The following is a 19,115-nucleotide window of genomic DNA, read 5'->3' as shown; positions in this document are numbered from 1 at the left end:
CGTTAAGAATTAGAGCATCAATCAATGATGGTTCATCTGTTGCCTCAATTGTACTCCTTGATATGTTTGTGAAGGAGGCTCTTGTGTGTCATGCGTACAAGGAATTAATGTAGCTGCAGTTCTCTATTATCTATAGCAATCCTCAATGAGTGGATCTTATAATTAAAGTCCATTATCATTTCCTCTGTGTGTCTAAGAATGGCTTGTCTTGCTGCTACTTGCACTTTTCTGATTGTACTCTCCTTATTTTCATTGAATGCATGATTGTTTATATGCTTTACATGGGTTTGTGTATTTCGAAATGCTTGTATATTTTTCTGCTTATTTGCATATTCAAACTTGTTTAAGGATTATTCAGTAATTTGATCTTTCTTTTCACAGCAGACGAGAACCAGTCACGATACGAGAACGACCAGCCTCTGGTCCCAAAGTAGCCACTCCTCTGACTGCATCAACATCCCCTCACCCTCAGTTGGCAACACCTGCAGGCCCTCCAAGCTCTCATCCCCCTTCCACACCTACATCATCACACGACAATGCAAAGCTTAGTGACCGTGACCGACAAAAGCTTAGAGAACAGGAGCGAAGACGAAGGGAAGCGGTGAGTCAGAAACTGTTGTGGGGATCCTGAAGAAATTATTTTAGATTTTTCTTTTGTATAATGGTTTGGAGGACAAAAGTGAATGCTAACATTAAAGAAGTGTAAGTCTTTTGAGTGTACCCTGAGACTGGTGATTGGAAGTTGGTGGCATGCACAGGACATCTGACTGGGGAGGAGCAGTGTTCCTTCAGGAGAGGTAGAGGTTTTGTGGACCAGGTATTTGATTTGAAGAATTTGTATCAGAAATATTTTGAGAGACGAATGAACTGCTTGGGGCATTTATGGATCTGAAGGAAGCATGCAACAGAGAGGTCTTATGGAAGGTACTAAGAATGCAGGGCGAACATGGAAAGTTATTAGATGCAATAAGTTTTTACTGGGAGAGTTTGGCATATGTGCAAGTAGGAAGAGAGGATGGTGAGTGGCACCTGGTGAAGATGGCTCGTCATCAAGGATGCATAGTGTCACCATTGATGTTTGTTTATTAATGGGGAGGTGAGGAGCTAAATATGTGGGTTGTTGAGCGAGGGGTACTTTATTGATATGCTGGAAGTCCGGGATGTGATATGTGAATCAGTTGGTGTTTGTGTATGACAGCTCTGATGACTGCAGGAAGGAACTTCAGAATCTGGTAAGAGAACTTGGAAGTGTTTGGAAAGAGAAAGTTGAGAGTTTACATAAACAGGAGTAAGGCATTGAAATGGAGTAGGGTGAAGGGTGATCAAGAAGGATGGTTTGATTGCAAGATTGAATGGGGAGGAAGTGGAGTGCTTCAGGTACCTGGGGGTGGATGTGGCAGTGACTGGAACCATAGAGGCTTAATTAAGTAAGAGGATAGAAGAGGGAACTTAGTTTTGGGTGCATCACTGAGCGTGTGGAATGAAGATACAGTCACCCTGACAGTATTATACAGATAGGAGTCTTGGGCCATGAACACCAAACAAAAGGGAGAAGTTGGACATAGAAGTGAAATGCCTTAGGGCTGTACATGGAGTGAGGCAGTTTGATTATTTAAGGAATGACATGGTCAGAGAAAGGTCTTGGAGTGAGTGCAGTATGACCAAGAAAGCCAACTATACATACTGAAGTGGTTTAGATATATGGTTAAGGAATGATGAATTTAAAGGATCTGTTTGTGAAAGGTACAAGGGAGAGGAGGGTTCTAAGTTGTAGATGGTAGGATGGAGAGAAGCTTTGAACTTTCAGGAGGATGAGAAGTGTTCTTGGAATACACTACATTTTATCCATGTGGTATGTAGGGGGACAGCATGCTGTTACTGGGCTGGAACAAGGCAAATGAAGTTGTCGGGGTAAACTGTGGAGTAAGGTATAAGGCTTAGCTGGTTCTGGTAGGCTCTGATTTAGCACATAGTACATAACATAATATAGTAATGAATGCATGTGAGGTCTTGATTCAACCTTGAAAAATAATATTATCCATGGATATTCTAATGGTTACTGACCGATTGTTTTTACCCATTATTGGTTTGACTATTTGAACACAGATTTCTTTCACATTAATAATCATAATGTTGAATTAGACTTAAGCCTGTGCATTAATGCACCTTGTCACCAATCTGACCCCTCAGCTTGACTTCATTATTTTTTATATTAGCTGAGATGGTTTATTTATTTTTTATTATACTTTGTCGCTGTCTCCCGCGTTTGCGAGGTAGCGCAAGGAAACAGACGAAAGAAATGGCCCCCCCCCCCCATACACATGTATATACATAAGTCCACACACGCAAATATACATACCTACACAGCTTTCCATGGTTTACCCCAGACGCTTCACATGCCTTGATTTAATCCACTGACAGCACGTCAACCCCGGTATACCACATCGCTCCAATTCACTCTATTCCTTGCCCTCCTTTCACCCTCCTGCATGTTCAGGCCCCGATCACACAAAATCTTTTTCACTCCATCTTTCCACCTCCAATTTGGTCTCCCTCTTCTCCTCGTTCCCTCCACCTCCGACACATATATCCTCTTGGTCAATCTTTCCTCACTCATTCTCTCCATGTGCCCAAACCACTTCAAAACACCCTCTTCTGCTCTCTCAACCACGCTCTTTTTATTTCCACACATCTCTCTTGCCCTTACGTTACTACGTTACTCACTCGATCAAACCACCTCACACCACACATTGTCCTCAAACATCTCATTTCCAGCACATCCATCCTCCTGCGCACAACTCTATCCATAGCCCACGCCTCGCAACCATACAACATTGTTGGAACCACTATTCCTTCAAACATACCCATTTTTGCTTTCCGAGATAATGTTCTCGACTTCCACACATTCTTCAAGGCCCCCAGAATTTTCGCCCCCTCCCCCACCCTATGATCCACTGCCGCTTCCATGGTTCCATCCGCTGCCAGATCCGCTCCCAGATATCTAAAACACTTCACTTCCTCCAGTTTTTCTCCATTCAAACTCACCTCCCAATTGACTTGACCCTCAACCCTACTGTACCTAATAACCTTGCTCTTATTCACATTCACTCTTAACTTTCTTCTTCCACACACTTTACCAAACTCAGTCACCAGCTTCTGCAGTTTCTCACATGAATCAGCCACCAGCGCTGTATCATCAGCGAACAACAACTGACTCACTTCCCAAGCTCTCTCATCCCCAACAGACTTCATACTTGCCCCTCTTTCCAAAACTCTTGCATTTACCTCCCTAACAACCCCATCCATAAACAAATTAAACAACCATGGAGACATCACACACCCCTGCCGCAAACCTACATTCACTGAGAACCAATCACTTTCCTCTCTTCCTACACGTACACATGCCTTACATCCTCGATAAAAACTTTTCACTGCTTCTAACAACTTTCCTCCCACACCATATATTCTTAATACCTTCCACAGAGCATCTCTATCAACTCTATCATATGCCTTCTCCAGATCCATAAATGCTACATACAAATCCATTTGTTTTTCTAAGTATTTCTCACATACATTCTTCAAAGCAAACACCTGATCCACACATCCTCTACCACTTCTGAAACCACACTGCTCTTCCCCAATCTGATGCTCTGTACATGCCTTCACCCTCTCAATCAATACCCTCCCATATAATTTACCAGGAATACTCAACAAACTTATACCTCTGTAATTTGAGCACTCACTCTTATCCCCTTTGCCTTTGTACAATGGCACTATGCACGCATTCCGCCAATCCTCAGGCACCTCACCATGAATCATACATACATTAAATAACCTTACCAACCAGTCAACAATACAGTCACCCCCTTTTTTAATAAATTCCACTGCAATACCATCCAAACCTGCTGCCTTGCCGGCTTTCATCTTCCGCAAAGCTTTCACTACCTCTTCTCTGTTTACCAAATCATTTTCCCTAACCCTCTCACTTTGCACACCACCTCGACCAAAACACCCTATACCTGCCACTCTATCATCAAACACATTCAACAAACCTTCAAAATACTCACTCCATCTCCTTCTCACATCACCACTACTTGTTATCACCTCCCCATTTGCGCCCTTCACTGAAGTTCCCATTTGCTCCCTTGTCTTACGCACTTTATTTACCTCCTTCCAGAACATCTTTTTATTCTCCCTAAAATTTAATGATACTCTCTCACCCCAACTCTCATTTGCCCTTTTTTTCACCTCTTGCACCTTTCTCTTGACCTCCTGTCTCTTTCTTTTATACATCTCCCACTCAATTTCATTTTTTCCCTGCAAAAATCGTCCAAATGCCTCTCTCTTCTCTTTCACTAATACTCTTACTTCTTCATCCCACCACTCACTACCCTTTCTAATCAACCCACCTCCCACTCTTCTCATGCCACAAGCATCTTTTGCGCAATCCATCACTGATTCCCTAAATACATCCCATTCCTCCCCCACTCCCCTTACTTCCATTGTTCTCACCTTTTTCCATTCTGTACTCAGTCTCTCCTGGTACTTCCTCACACAGGTCTCCTTCCCAAGCTCACTTACTCTCACCACCCTCTTCACCCCAACATTCACTCTTCTTTTCTGAAAACCCATACAAATCTTCACCTTAGCCTCCACAAGATAATGATCAGACATCCCTCCAGTTGCACCTCTCAGCACATTAACATCCAAAAGTCTCTCTTTCGCACGCCTGTCAATTAACACATAATCCAATAACGCTCTCTGGCCATCTCTCCTACTTACATAAGTATACTTATGTATATCTCGCTTTTTAAACCAGGTATTCCCAATCATCAGTCCTTTTTCAGCACATAAATCTACAAGCTCTTCACCATTTCCATTTACAACACTGAACACCCCATGTATACCAATTATTCCCTCAACTGCCACATTACTCACCTTTGCATTCAAATCACCCATCACTATAACCCGGTCTCGTGCATCAAAACCACTAACACACTCATTCAGCTGCTCCCAAAACACTTGCCTCTCATGATCTTTCTTCTCATGCCCAGGTGCATATGCACCAATAATCACCCACCTCTCTCCATCAACTTTCAGTTTTACCCATATTAATCGAGAATTTACTTTCTTACATTCTATCACATACTCCCACAACTCCTGTTTCAGGAGTATTGCTACTCCTTCCCTTGCTCTTGTCCTCTCACTAACCCCTGACTTTACTCCCCAGACATTCCCAAACCACTCTTCCCCTTTACCCTTGAGCTTCGTTTCACTCAGAGCCAAAACATCCAAGTTCCTTTCCTCAAACATACTACCTATCTCTCCTTTTTTCACATCTTGGTTACATCCACACACATTTAGGCACCCCACTCTGAGCCTTCGAGGAGGATGAGCACTCCCCGCGTGACTCCTTCTTCTGTTTCCCATTTTAGAAAGTTAATACAAGGAGGGGAGGATTTCTGGCCCCCCGCTCCCGTCCCCTCTAGTCGCTTTCTACGACACGCGAGGAATACGTGGGAAGTATTCTTTCACCCCTATCCCCAGGGATAAACTTTTAGTTTTAAAATTTGAATATGACAGAATGAAACACTTCTATATTTGAAATAATCAAGGAAAACATCTCACAATGCTTCAACAAGGTGACAGATATTAAACACGAAACTAGCAATCACACAACCCCAAATTTAATTTCAGCATAAGAAATAGTCCTCATCCTGAGGTTTTTAAGCAAATCTATTAACCCCACAAAAACACTTTTTTAAAGTTAATAATGTGATTTATGTGATGGTACGGGGAACTAAATGCCCTAATCAAGGCCTTTTTATTAATGTTATATGTCAGAGGATGGGCCATTCTTTGTCTTTTTCCTGACACTACCTCGCTGACATGGGAAATGATGATCAAGTGAATTGGATGTATATGATATCTCTCTATCTGTCTGTCTGTTTTTTCTCGTACATGTTTGCCATTTCCCAAGTAAGAGAGGTAGTGTCAAGAACAGATGACAGAGCCTTATAGAGAAAAATCCTCTCCTGGCTCTTTGGTCTGTTTCTTTTGGAAAGTAATACAGGAAGGGAGGATTCCCAGCAGCCTGCTCCTGTCCCTCTTTTTCACCTTCTACAACCTGCAGGGAATATGTGTGGAAATAAAAAGTGTGTGGTTGAGAGAGCAGAAGAGGGTGTGATGAAATGGTTTGGACACTTGGAGAAAATGAGTGACAAAAGGTTGACAAAAAGGATATATGTGTCAGAGGTGGAGGGGTAGACCAAATTGGAGGCAGAAGGATAGGGTGAAAAAGATTTTGAGTGTTTGAGGCCTGAACATACAGGAGGGTGAGGTGTGCAAGGAACAGAGTGAATTTGAATGATGTGGTATACTGGGGTCGATGGGTTATCAATAGACTGAACCAGGGCATGTGAAACATCTGGGGTAAACCATGGAAAGGTCTGTGGGGCCTGGATGTGGTTAGGGAACTGTGGCTTCAGTGCATTACACATGACAGCTAGAGACTCAGTGTGAACAAATGTGGCCTTTTTTGTCTGTATTCCTGGTGCTACCTCACTGAAGCATGGGATAGTGATGCTGTTTTTCCTGTGGGGCACGATTGTGACAGGAATGAGTGAGGAAAGATCGACCAAGAGGATATATGTGTTAGAGGTGGAGGGAACGAGCAGAAGTGGGAAACCAAATTGGAGGTGGAAAGATGGAGTGAAAAAGATTTTGAGTGATTGGGGCCTGAACATGCAGGAGGGTGAAAGGCGTGCAAGGAATAGAGTGAATTGGAACTATGTGGTATACTGGGGTCGATGTGCTGTCAATGGGTTGAACCAGGGCATTTGAAGCATCTGGGGTAAACCATGGAAAGTTCTGTAGAGCCTGGATGTGGAAAGGGAGCTGTGGTTTCGGTGCATTATTACATGATAGCTAGAGACTGAGTGTGAACGAATGTGGTGTTTGTTGTCTTTTCCTAGCGCTACCTTGCGCACATGAGGGGGAAGGGGGTTGTTATTTCATGTGTGGCTGGGTGGCGATGGGAATGAATAAAGGCAGACAGTATGAATTATGTACATATGTGTATGTCTGTGTGTGTATATATATGTATTCATTGAGACGTATAGGTATGTATATTTGCATGTGTGGACGTGTATGTATATACATGTGTATGTGGGTGGGTTGTGCCATTCTTTCGTCTGTTTCCTTGTGTTACCTCGCTAATGCGGGAGACAGCGACAAAGCAAAATAAATGAATATGTAAATAAATATTAATTGAATGGTGTGTAAAAGAGAAACTTTTGGATGTAAATGTGCTGAGAGGGACAGCTGTTGCGATGTCTGATCATTTATCTTATGGAGGCGAAGGTGAAGATATGTAGATGTTTTCGAAAAAGAGAAGAAACTGTCATAGAGAAGAGAGTGGTGAGAGTAAGTGAGCCTGGAAAGGAGGCTTATGTAAAGAGATACTAGCAGAGGTTGAGTGTAGAATGGCAAAAGGTGAGAGTAAATGAAGCAAGTGGAGTGAGTGAGGAATGGGAAGTAATTAGGGAAGCAGTAATGGCATGTGCAAGAGATGCATGTGGCTTATGAAAGATGGAAGATGGACAGATTAGAAAGGTAGAGATGGGATGAAGTAAAGTTGCTAGTGAAAGAGAAAAGAGAAACAATGGGACAGTACCTACAGGGAAGATGTGCAAATGATTGGGAGATGCATAAGAGAAAGCGGCAGGAGATCAAGAGGAAGATGCAGGTGTTGAAAAAGAGGGCAAATGAGAGTTAGGTTGACAGAGCATCAGTAAACTTTAGGGGGAAGAAAAATATGTTTAGGAAAGAGGTGGACAATGTGCAAAAGACAAGAGAACAAATGGGAACATCGGTGAAGGGGGCAAAAGGGAAAGTGATAACAGGTAGTGATAAAGTGGAGAAGAGATTGAGTGAGTATTTTGAAGGATTGCTGAATGTGTTTAATGATAAGAGTGGCAGATGAAGGGTGTTTTGGTTGGGGTGGGGTGCAAAGTAGAGGGGTCGTGGAGAGTGGTTTGGTGAAGAGAGAAGAAGTGGTGAAAGCCTTGTGGAAAATGAAATGTGATAAGGCAACTGGAGTGGATGGTACTGTTATTGAATTTATTAAGAAAAGTGGGTGACTGTGATTTGATTGGTTGGTAAGGATATTCATTGTATGTATGGATCATGGTGAAGTGCTGAGGATTGGTGGAGTGTATGCATAGTGCCATTGTACTAAGGCAAAGGGGATAAAGGTGAATGTTCAAACTACTGAGGCATAAGTTTGTTGAATGTACCTGATAAGTTGTATGGCAGGGTATTGATTGAGAGGGAGAAGGCATAGATTTGTATGAAGCATTTATGAATCTGGAGAAAGCATGCGATGGGGTTGATAAAGATGCTATATGGAAAGTCGTAAGAACATATGGTGTGGGAGGAAAGCTTTTAGAAGCAGTGAGAAGTTTTTATCAAGGGTGTAAGGCTTGTGTTCATAACGAGTAGGTAGAGAGGGGAGTGAATGGTTCCATGTGTGGGTTGGTATGTGGCAAATGGTGTATTATGTCCTCCTGGTTGTTGAATTTGTTCATGAATGGGGTAGCTAGGGAGGTAAATGAGAAATTCTTGGAGAGAAGGGTGAGTATGCAGTTTGTGGGGGAATGAGAGGGCCAGGGAAGTGAGTCATTTGTTTGCTGATGGTACAGCACTGGTGGCAGATTCACGTGAGAAACTGCAGAAGTTGGTGACTGAGTTTGGAAAAGTGTGTGAAAGGAGAAAGTTGAGAGTAAATGTGAATAAGAGCAAGGTTATTAGGTTCAGCAGGATTAAGGGACAAGTTGAGTTGGGTGCGATTTTGAATGGAATAATAGGAGGAAGTGAAGTGTTTTAGATATCTGGGAGTGGACTAAGCAGCGAATGGAACCATGGAAGTGAGTAATAGAGTGGGTTGGAGGCAAAGGTTCTGGGAATGATGAAGAATGTATGGAAAGAGAGAATGTTATCTGGGAGAGCAAAAATGGGTATGTTTTAGGGAGTAGTAGTCCCAACAATATTATATGGATGCGAGGCATAGACTATAGATAGGTTTGTGCTGAGGAGGTTGAATGTATTGGAAGTGAAATGTGTGGTTGAGGTGGTTTGATAAAGCAAGTAATGAAAAGGTAATACAGACTTGGTAATAAGAAGCGTGTGGTTGAGAGAGCAGAAGAGGGTGTGTTGAAATGGTTTGGACATGTGGAGAGAATGAGTGAGGAAAGATTGATGAAGATGATATGCATGTCAGAGATGGAGGGATCATGGTGAAAGGGGAGAGGAATTGAAGTGTTTTAGATACCCAGGACTGCAGTGAATAGAACCATGGTTAAGGAAGGGAGTCAGAGAGTGGGTTAGAGGGTGAAAGCTGTGGGAGCTGTAAGGAATATGTAGAAAGAGAGATCATTATCAGACAGGGTAATGATAGGTATGTTTGAGAGTATGTTAGTCCCAGCGATGTTGTATGGATGCAAGGCATGGGTCTCCTCCTGTCTCTCTTTTTGCACACATGCCTTACACTCCTGATAAAACTTTCCACAAAGCATCTCTATCAACCCAATTGTATGAGTTCTCCACATCCGTAAATGTTACATACAAATCCATCCTTTTTCCGTAGTATTTCTGGCAGACATTTTTTTAAAGCAAACACCTAATCCACACATCCTCTACCACATCTGAAACCACACTGCTCTTCCCCAATCTGATGTTCTGTACATGCCTTTACCCTCTCAATCAATTATTATTTTTATGATTTTGCTTTGTCACTGTCTCCTGTGTTAGCGAGGTAGCGTAAGGAAACAGACAAAAGAGTGGCCCAACCCACCCACACACATGTATATACATACACGTCCACACACGCAAATATACATACCTATACATCTCAACGTATACATATATATACACACAGAGACATATACATATATACACATGTATATAATTCACACTGTCTGCCTTTATTCATTCCCATTGCCACCTCGCCACACATGAAATAACAACCCCCTCCCCCCCCTCATGTGTGTGAGGTAGCGCTAGGAAAAGACAACAAAGACCACATTTGTTCACACTCAGTCTCTAGCTGTCATGTAATAGTGCACCGAAACCACAGCTCCCTTTCCACATCCCGGCCCCACAGAACTTTCCATGGTTTACCCCAGATGCTTCACATGCCTTGGTTCAATCCATTGACAGCACGCCAACCCCGGTATACCACATTGTTCCAACTCACTCTATTCCTTGCACGCCTTTCACCCTCCTGCATGCTCAGGCCCCGATCACTCAAAATCTTTTTCACTCCATCTTTCCACCTACAATTTGGTTTCCCACTTCTGCTCGTTCCCTCCACCTCTAACACATATATCCTCTTTGTCAATCTTTCCTCACTCATTCTCTCCATGTGACCAAACTATTTCAAAACACCCTCTTCTGCTCTCTCAACCACACTCTTTTTATTACCATACATCTCTCTTACCCTATTATTACTTACTCGATCAAACCACCTCACACCACATATTGTCCTCAAACATCTCATTTCCAGCACATCCACCCTCCTGCGCACAACTCTATCCATAGCCCACGCCTTGCAACCATACAACATTGTTGGAACCACTATTCCTTCAAACATACCCATTTTTCCTTTCCGAGATAATGTTCTTGACTTCCACACATTCTTCAACGCTCCCAGAACTTTCACCCCCTCCCCCACCCTATGATTCATTTCCGCTTCCTTCCATGGTTCCATCCACTGCCAAATCCACTCCCAGATATCTAAAACACTGCACTTCCTCCTGTTTTTCTCCATTCAAACTTACCTCCCAATTGACTTGACCCTCAACCCTTCTGTACCTAATAACCTTGCTCTTATTCACATTTACTCTCAGCTTTCTTCTTTCACACACTTTACCAAACTCAGTCACCAGCTTCTGCAGTTTCTCACATGAATCAGCCACCAGCGCTGTATCATCAGCAAACAACAACTGACTCACTTCCCAAGCTCTCTTATCCACAACAGACTGCATACTTGCCCCTCTTTCCAAAACTCTTGCATTCACCTCCCTAACAACCCCATCCATAAACAAATTAAACAACCATGGAGACATCACATACCCATGCCGCAAACCTACATTCACTGAGAACCAATCACTTCCCTCTCTTCCCTACACATACACATGCCTTACATCCTCGATAAAAACTTTTCACTGCTTCTAACAACTTAACTCCCACACCATATATTCATAATACTTTCCACAGAGCATCTCTATCAACTCTTATCATATGCCTTCTCCAGATCCATAAATGCTACATACAAATCCATTTGCTTTTCTAAGTATTTCTCACATACATTCTTCAAAGCAAACACCTGATCCACACATCCTCTACCACTTCTGAAACCACACTGCTCTTCCCCAATCTGATGCTCTGTACATGCCTTGACCCTCTCAATCAATACCCTCTCATATAATTTACCAGGAATACTCAACAAACTTATACCTCTGTAATTTGAGCACCCACTTTTATCCCCTTTGCTTTTGTACAGTGGCACTATGCAAGCATTCTGCCTATCCTCAGGCACCTCACCATGAATCATACATACATTGAATAACCTTACCAACCAGTCAACAATACAGTCACCCCCTTTTTTAATAAATTCCACGGCCAAACCATCCAAACCCGCTGCCTTGCCGGCTTTCATCTTCCACAAAGCTTTTAATACCTCTTCTCTGTTTACCAAATCATTTTCCCTAACTCTCTCACTTTGCACACCACCTCGACCAAAACACCCTATATCTGCCACTCTATCATCAAACACATTCAACAAACCTTCAAAATGCTCACTCCATCTCCTTCTCACATCACCAGTACTTATTTTCACCTTCCCATTAGACCCCTTCACTGAAGTTCCCATTTGTTCCCTTGTCTTACGCACTTTATTTACCTCTTTCCAAAACATCTTTTTATTCTCCCTAAAACTTAATGATACCTTCCCACTCCAACTCTCATTTGCCCTCTTTTTCACCTCTTGCACCTTTCTCTTGACCTGCTGCCTCTTTTTTTTTTATACATCTCCCACTCATTTGCATTATTTCCCTGCAAAAATCGCCCAAATGCCTCTCTCTTCTCTTTCACTAATAATCTAACTTCTTCATCCCACCACTCACTACCCTTTCTAATCTGCCCACCTCCCACGCTTCTCATGCCACAAGCATCTTTTGTGCATACCATCTGCTTCCCTAAATACATCCCATTCCTCCCCCACTCCCCTTACCTCCTTTGTTCTCACCTTTTTCCATTCTGTACTCAGTCTCTCCTGGTACTTCCTCACACAAGTCTCCTTCCCAAGCTCACTTACTCTCACCACTCTTTTCACCCCAACATTCTCTCTTCTTTTCTGAAAACCTCTAAAAATCTTCACCTTCGCCTCCACAAGATAGTGATCAGACATCCCTCCAGTTGCACCTCTCAGCACATTAACATCCAAAAGTCTCTCATGCGTCTATCAATTAACACGTAATCCAATAACGCTCTCTGGCAATCTCTCCTACTTACATACATATACTTATCTCTTTTTAAGCCAGGTATTCCCAATCACCAGTCCTTTTTCAGCACATAAATCTTCAAGCTCTTCACCATTTCCATTTACAACACTGAACACCCCATGTACTTGAATTATTTCCTCAACTGCCACATTACTCACCTTTGCATTCAAATCACCCATCACTATAACCTGGTCTCGTGCATCAAAACTACTGACACACTCACTCAGCTGCTCCCAAAACACTTGCCTCTCATGATCTTTCTTCTTTTGCCTCTCAATCAATACCCTCCCATATGATTTCCCAGGAATACTAACAAACTTGTGCCTCTGAAGTTTGAAAACACGTCTGTTTCTGTTGCCTTTATTCAGTGGCACTGCATTCTTCCAGTCGTCAGGCACCTCATCATATTCATTCACATCAGCATATTTGTTTCATTGTAAATTATTTTTTTTTCTTTCAGATGGCGGGTCAAATAGACATGAATCGACAGAGTGACCTGATGGCTGCATTTGAAGAACAATGTGGAAAATAATGCATAAATTTACCAAAAATTATGTTTGATTCATGTCAGGTCTGTTCCTTGTACACAACTCAACTCAGATATCACCTAAGTCCCTTTATTTGACATGTTTTGTACATATAGACATAGCCGTGTTTATATTTATTATGGTTCTGTGAGAGTTCTTGTTGTTGCTGTACATTTATGTATGAAACTTATGGATGTAAATGTTACATTTTGGCTGTGAAATCGTCCCTTGCCAACTTGTTGTTGGCAGGATGTACAACCATCAGCCTCACTGCTTGATGGCACTCTGTTCATTTGGCCAGCCCTGGATAGATGAAAATGTCCTAATACTGCTGAAAACCAAGTGAGTCTATGTTTCTGCCGTAAAGGAGCATGTGAGCAAATCTGGCCCTTAAAGGTGCCATATCATGTGATGTTAAGAGAGTCAGCTGTATTGATCACTGTCAGGGTCAAGACAAGTCCTAATATGTATTGATCATTGTCAGGATCAGCACAAGTCCTAGCTTATCAGTTGCAGTGTACCAAAACATGACAGAATATTCTGTTTTGTCCACACTTGAAGATATCTTTATTTACTTCGATGACTCACTGAATTCCACTGTTTTTTATGCAGTTGTTTCAGTTAATGGCAATGAAATGTTTAGGACTGCCTTTTGAGGTATGTTTTGAAATACCTCATAAAGTGTAACTTTTTTCAAAAATTATTATTAAATAATGGGGAGAGGGGGGTGGGGGGATTTGATATTTACAAATGCATTTGTGCAGTGGAATAAATGAATCATCTTTTTTTACAGTATATTGCTGTATTGGTGCTTCATTGAGGATACAGGACAATACAAATACTCTGCATGTGAATATTGTTTCAATATTAGAATTGTTCAACAGATTCTCAGTTGCCAGCTGATAGTGCTATTCAGCTGCTGACAGATGTTACGGCTCATTTGCCGTACATTTAAACTTTCCATATTGACCAACGATTTTCAACTAAGGAAATGTTAATCAATATTAGATTTAGGAATTTTTTTAATAAAACATGTTAAATTAGGCCTTCAGGCCTGTAGACCATCAGTTTGGGTTTCTTTGTTTACATAACCTTTGATATGGTTTTCATCTTTTTTTAATATATGATTTACATGACTGTGGACTCATTTTGTCAGGTTGCTTAAGAAATTAAAAAATAAAAAAATAAAAAGGATTGGGAGTAAGCTTAAAAGGAGTATAATGGTACCTAGTAAACAATGAATGTTGATAAGGAGTATAATGGTACGTAGTAAGCAATGAATGTTGATGATAATGAATATAATGGTACCTAGTAAGCAATGAATGTTGATGATGTTTTAGTAGGAACAATAATTTTATAATGCCTCAAATACTCACACCTTTTGTGGTAAAGCTTTTTTTTTTTTTTTTAAGTATGAAAAATTGTATTATAGTAGCCATATCCCAACATGCAGGAGGTTGTGCTAAGTCGGTGCTCCAGGGCTGCTGACATTTGTATATAGTTGTATAGTTTGTGATTATACTATTTAAAAAGCGGAAGGTGACAACCACGACTTCACTGGCTGGTAGTCAACTGCCATATGCATCAGAAGCAAACTTGCTTATAGCATTCCATAACCAACAAAATCATAGATGTATCATAAATTTAATACCATGGCCCAGAAACTTGAAATTATTATTGGACGAGAGATTTAGGCTCATGATATTTAGTTTTTCAGTTATAATCAGATCAGATCTTTATAAGGTTAAAGTAATAGACTTATTGGATCCCACCATGTCCTCAAACAATTCCTGGGACGTGAAAATCAGATAAGTGGAGCACGATTACCAAAAGTCAAATTAACTATGTTCCTCCACGTTACTACACTTGTATTAATGTTGAATTTATTTCCTTTTTCAAATTTAGGTTTTAAAGAATAATAAAGAAATGCTAACTTCTTAATAGATTTTATAATAGTTCAAATAGGGATGGGGTGGATTTCAATGTTCAGAACAAGGAGTCCAAATCTTTTCATGAGTATTTTGTTTCAAGTCCAATCCCAAAGATTTTTTCATGTTGAAAAAGTATCGTACCAATTTAATTTGATTTAGACTTGTGACTTGTGATCTGATTGAGCCTCAAAACTTTTCACTGATTTATAGTCTCTATAATGGTGTATTTTTCATGTATATTTTAAAAAACTCTCTTATTGACTAAAAATGACCAATGACCAAACATTTCTGATTCACATAATCTTGCTGGCAGGATTGTAATTAAAAAATATAAATAATATACAAAACCACTGTGGTATTAAAAAGTAAATAAGAAAATAATTACTTTTATATTAGAACCTCTTAAATCCAACTGTATGCAGTTCCTTTCTTGGCTCCATAATTTGTATCAGGATTTTGTGCAAAGAAGGGATTGATGTTTAAGTTAATGTTTACTGGTTAGTAACCACCGAGAAGTGACACCTGGTCAGTCAGTGTCTGGTTAGTAACCACTGAGACGTGACACCTGGTCGGTCAGTGTCTGATGCTTTCATTTTCTGTATATGTCCTTCACTTACACATGTTAATAGTACAAACATTCCTTAACATTTGGGTCCCAGGTACTCACTTATCACCACAGTGTATCTATTTATATATCTGATGCCTGTTTTCTTATGGAAATCCCTCAGGGGGGATGGCCATGGCATTAGAGTCTCCATAGCTAGTGAACTCCAGTGCCAATTCTTATCCTTTAGTGCCTCACCCTCAACAGGCCACTGGCACAGGACAACTCTAATACATTGTTTGCAGAGGCTTCTACCTAATTTTCCTACTGACTAATGCTACCCAATTCTTCTGCCGAATGTTCCTTCCTGCAACTTTTACCTAATGTATCAACATAATGCTCCTACGTAAATGTTCTTACCTTCTACTACTACTACTACTATCTATTGCTCCTGCCATTTTGCCAAGGGCAGAGTTAGCACATAGCTCTCACCACAGGAAAATGTAGGTGCAAATAATGAGCTGCTTGATTTGAGTGTTGTCAAATGTTATGTGTGACAAGAAGAGATTGTATGTTTGTGGACAGAATACCTGCAGTCCACATGTGGGTGAGGCAGAAAGAAAGGACAGCTGGCTGGGTCAGAGGAGTGCAATTTGACAACCACTGATGCGCTGGCTCATTATGCGGCTGTCACTAACCCTCCTGATACCTGGGTGGGTAGTATAGGTAACATATCTCCCTGGTTCTTTGCTGCTTACCATCTACTACCTACCATTGTATCCTTCCTCCATATTATTATTTTTATTATACTTTGTCGCTGTCTCCCGCGTTTGCGAGGTAGCGCAAGGAAACAGACGAAAGAAATGGCCCAACCCCCCCCCCATACACATGTATATACATACGTCCACACACGCAAATATACATACCCACACAGCTTTCCATGGTTTACCCCAGACGCTTCACATGCCCTGATTCAATCCACTGACAGCACGTCAACCCCGGTATACCACATCGCTCCAATTCACTCTATTCCTTGCCCTCCTTTCACCCTCCTGCATGTTCAGGCCTCGATCACACAAAATCTTTTTCACTCCATCTTTCCACCTCCAATTTGGTCTCCCTCTTCTCCTTGTTCCCTCCACCTCCGACACATATATCCTCTTGGTCAATCTTTCCTCACTCATCCTCTCCATGTGCCCAAACCACTTCAAAACACCCTCTTCTGCTCTCTCAACCACACTCTTTTTATTTCCACACATCTCTCTTACCCTTACGTTACTCACTCGATCAAACCACCTCACACCACACATTGTCCTCAAACATCTCATTTCCAGCACATCCATCCTTCCTCCATATTTTGATAATTTACTAGTAACATCCACTTGATTTAGTCCAAAAACAGTTCCACTAACGTCTCATTCAACTCTTGTGATCTGAAATTCATCAGGATGGGATATGTGGACTTGCTCTTGGGTTATACATAAAGACAATATAATGTTGAATCATGTTGAGGCACTTTAGGATTGGCAGAGTGTGTGTAATGCCATGATATATATAGGCAAGGGGTATAGAGGTGAATGTTCCAATTGGACAGATATAAGTTGTTGTGTGTACCTGGTAAGTTTTATTAGAAAGTAGTGATCAACAGGGTGGTGGCATGCACAGTGCATGAGACTGAGGAGGAACAGTTTAGTTTAAGGAGAGGGAGAGAATGTGTGTGAAAAATACTTGAAGAAACAAATGGATTTGTATATGATAAATATGGATCTGGAGAGAGCACATGACATGGTTGCTAAAGATGTTATTGTGGAAAGTGTTACAAAGAAGTATGTGTTTAGGGGAATTAGAAACAGTACGGAGTTTTTCAAGAGAATGAGGGTGTACGAGTTGGTAGAATGGAGGGTGAGTGGTTTCAGGTGAAGGAAGACATGTGGCACGGATGTGTGAAATCACCAAGGCTGTTCTATCTGCACACAGACAGGGTTGTGAGGGAGATGGAGGTGATGGTTACAGGGAGAGGTGTAGGTCTGGAATATGGTAGGGGTGGAGGTGCTTGGGAGATAAATCAGGTGTCACTTGCAAATGACACTGTGCTGATGGCAATTCTAGTGAAAAAGTGCAGAAACTGGTTTCCAAGTTTGGGAAAGTGTGTTAAAAGAGAAAGCTTAAAGATGTCAATTAAATCAAGGTTATTAGGTTTATCTGGTGAGAGAGAGGTTAGTTGGGATGTGAATTTGAATTCAGAAAGCTTTGAAGAAGTGAAGTGTTCTAGATACCAGGGAATGAACATGGCTGTGAATGGAACCTTAGAAGGTGAGGTGAATAATAGGGTGGATGGAGGGGCAAAGGTCCTGGGGAGCATTAAGGAATGTATGGTAAGAGAGGTCGCTTTTGGGGAGGATAAAGATGGGCATGTTTGAAGGTACAACAGTCTTGATGGAGTTGTATGAATGCAAGGAATGCCCCATAGATGGGAATGTAGGGAAAGGGAAAATATGCAATACATGGCATTAGAAGGGTTGATTGTGTAAGAAATGATAGGGTATGAGATGTGGTAATTATGGTATAAGAAAAGATGTGGTAGTAAGATGAGCATGGTTGAGAAAGATGAAAAGGGTATGCTTAAATGATTTAGACATGCATAGAAAACGAGTGGAGAGAGGTCGACAATCTAGTTTTCTATATCTCTTTGCCTGTTCTCTCCTGGAGCTCCCACAAGTGGGTGGCCACAGCAAAAGAGTTTCCATAACTGGTGAACTCTAGTGCTGCTTATTAACCTTCAGTACCTCACCTTTAACAGACCTCTGGCAGAGGGGGCACCTAATGCAGTCTTCAGAGGCTTCTACCTAAAGTTCCTACCAACGAGTACTGCCTAATGTGTCTACTTGATATTTGAACCTCCTACCACTTGAAGCTCTCTCCTAATGTTCTACCTCCTAGTACTATTTAATGTGTCTACCTAATATTACAATGCACTACCTCTACCTAATGCTCTCTCCTGATGTTCCTATGTACCTACTACTACTATCTATTGCTCCTAATGTGAAAAGGCAGGGCTAGTGCAGAGCACCTGCAGGAAAATCTAGAGTTGTGAAGAATGAGTTGTGTGAGTAAAGTGTTGGTAATTATTATGTGTGAATGAGATATTGTATATATTTGTGGACAGAATGCTAGTAGTGCATGTGTGGGTGAGGCAGAAAATAAACACAGCTACCTGGGTCTGAGGAGTGTAGATATATAATCTGACAACCACTGAAGTGCTGGCTCACTACGCAGCCATCATTAACCCTCCTGATACCCTTCAGAAGTGGAGGGGACAAAGAGAAGGTGGACAGTGAATTGAAGATGGAAGGATGAAGTGAAAAAGGTTATGAGTGCTTAGGGCTACAACATAAACAGAAGTGTAATGTGTGCAGGGATAATGTAAATTGGTGCAGTTTAGTATACATGGGGCAATGTGCTATTAGTGGACTTAAACAGGCCGCATGAAGCAGCTGGGGGATACCACAGAAAAGTCTGTGGTGCTTGGTCGTCAAGAGAAGCTGTGTTT

The 19,115-nt window shown here is 41.4% G+C and overlaps 1 protein-coding gene across 21 annotated transcripts in view; it reads left to right on the top strand.

Moving 5' to 3' along the window:
- Window positions 1-15,402, top strand: part of LOC139748637 (uncharacterized) — a 615,583-nt gene extending 600,181 nt beyond the window's left edge. For all 21 annotated transcript variants that reach the window (XM_071661860.1, XM_071661846.1, XM_071661861.1 and 18 more), the window contains 2 exons: window positions 382-601; window positions 13,024-15,402. In XM_071661860.1, the coding sequence (XP_071517961.1) occupies window positions 382-601; window positions 13,024-13,095 (292 nt within the window). In that variant the 3' untranslated portion in view covers window positions 13,096-15,402. The remainder of the gene's footprint in view (window positions 1-381; window positions 602-13,023) is intronic.
- Window positions 15,403-19,115: the final 3,713 nt, after the last annotated feature.

Source organism: Panulirus ornatus, chromosome 5 (assembly GCF_036320965.1).
Source record: "Panulirus ornatus isolate Po-2019 chromosome 5, ASM3632096v1, whole genome shotgun sequence".
Lineage (NCBI taxonomy): Eukaryota > Metazoa > Arthropoda > Malacostraca > Decapoda > Palinuridae > Panulirus > Panulirus ornatus.
This window is presented reverse-complemented; position numbering and strand designations above follow the sequence as displayed.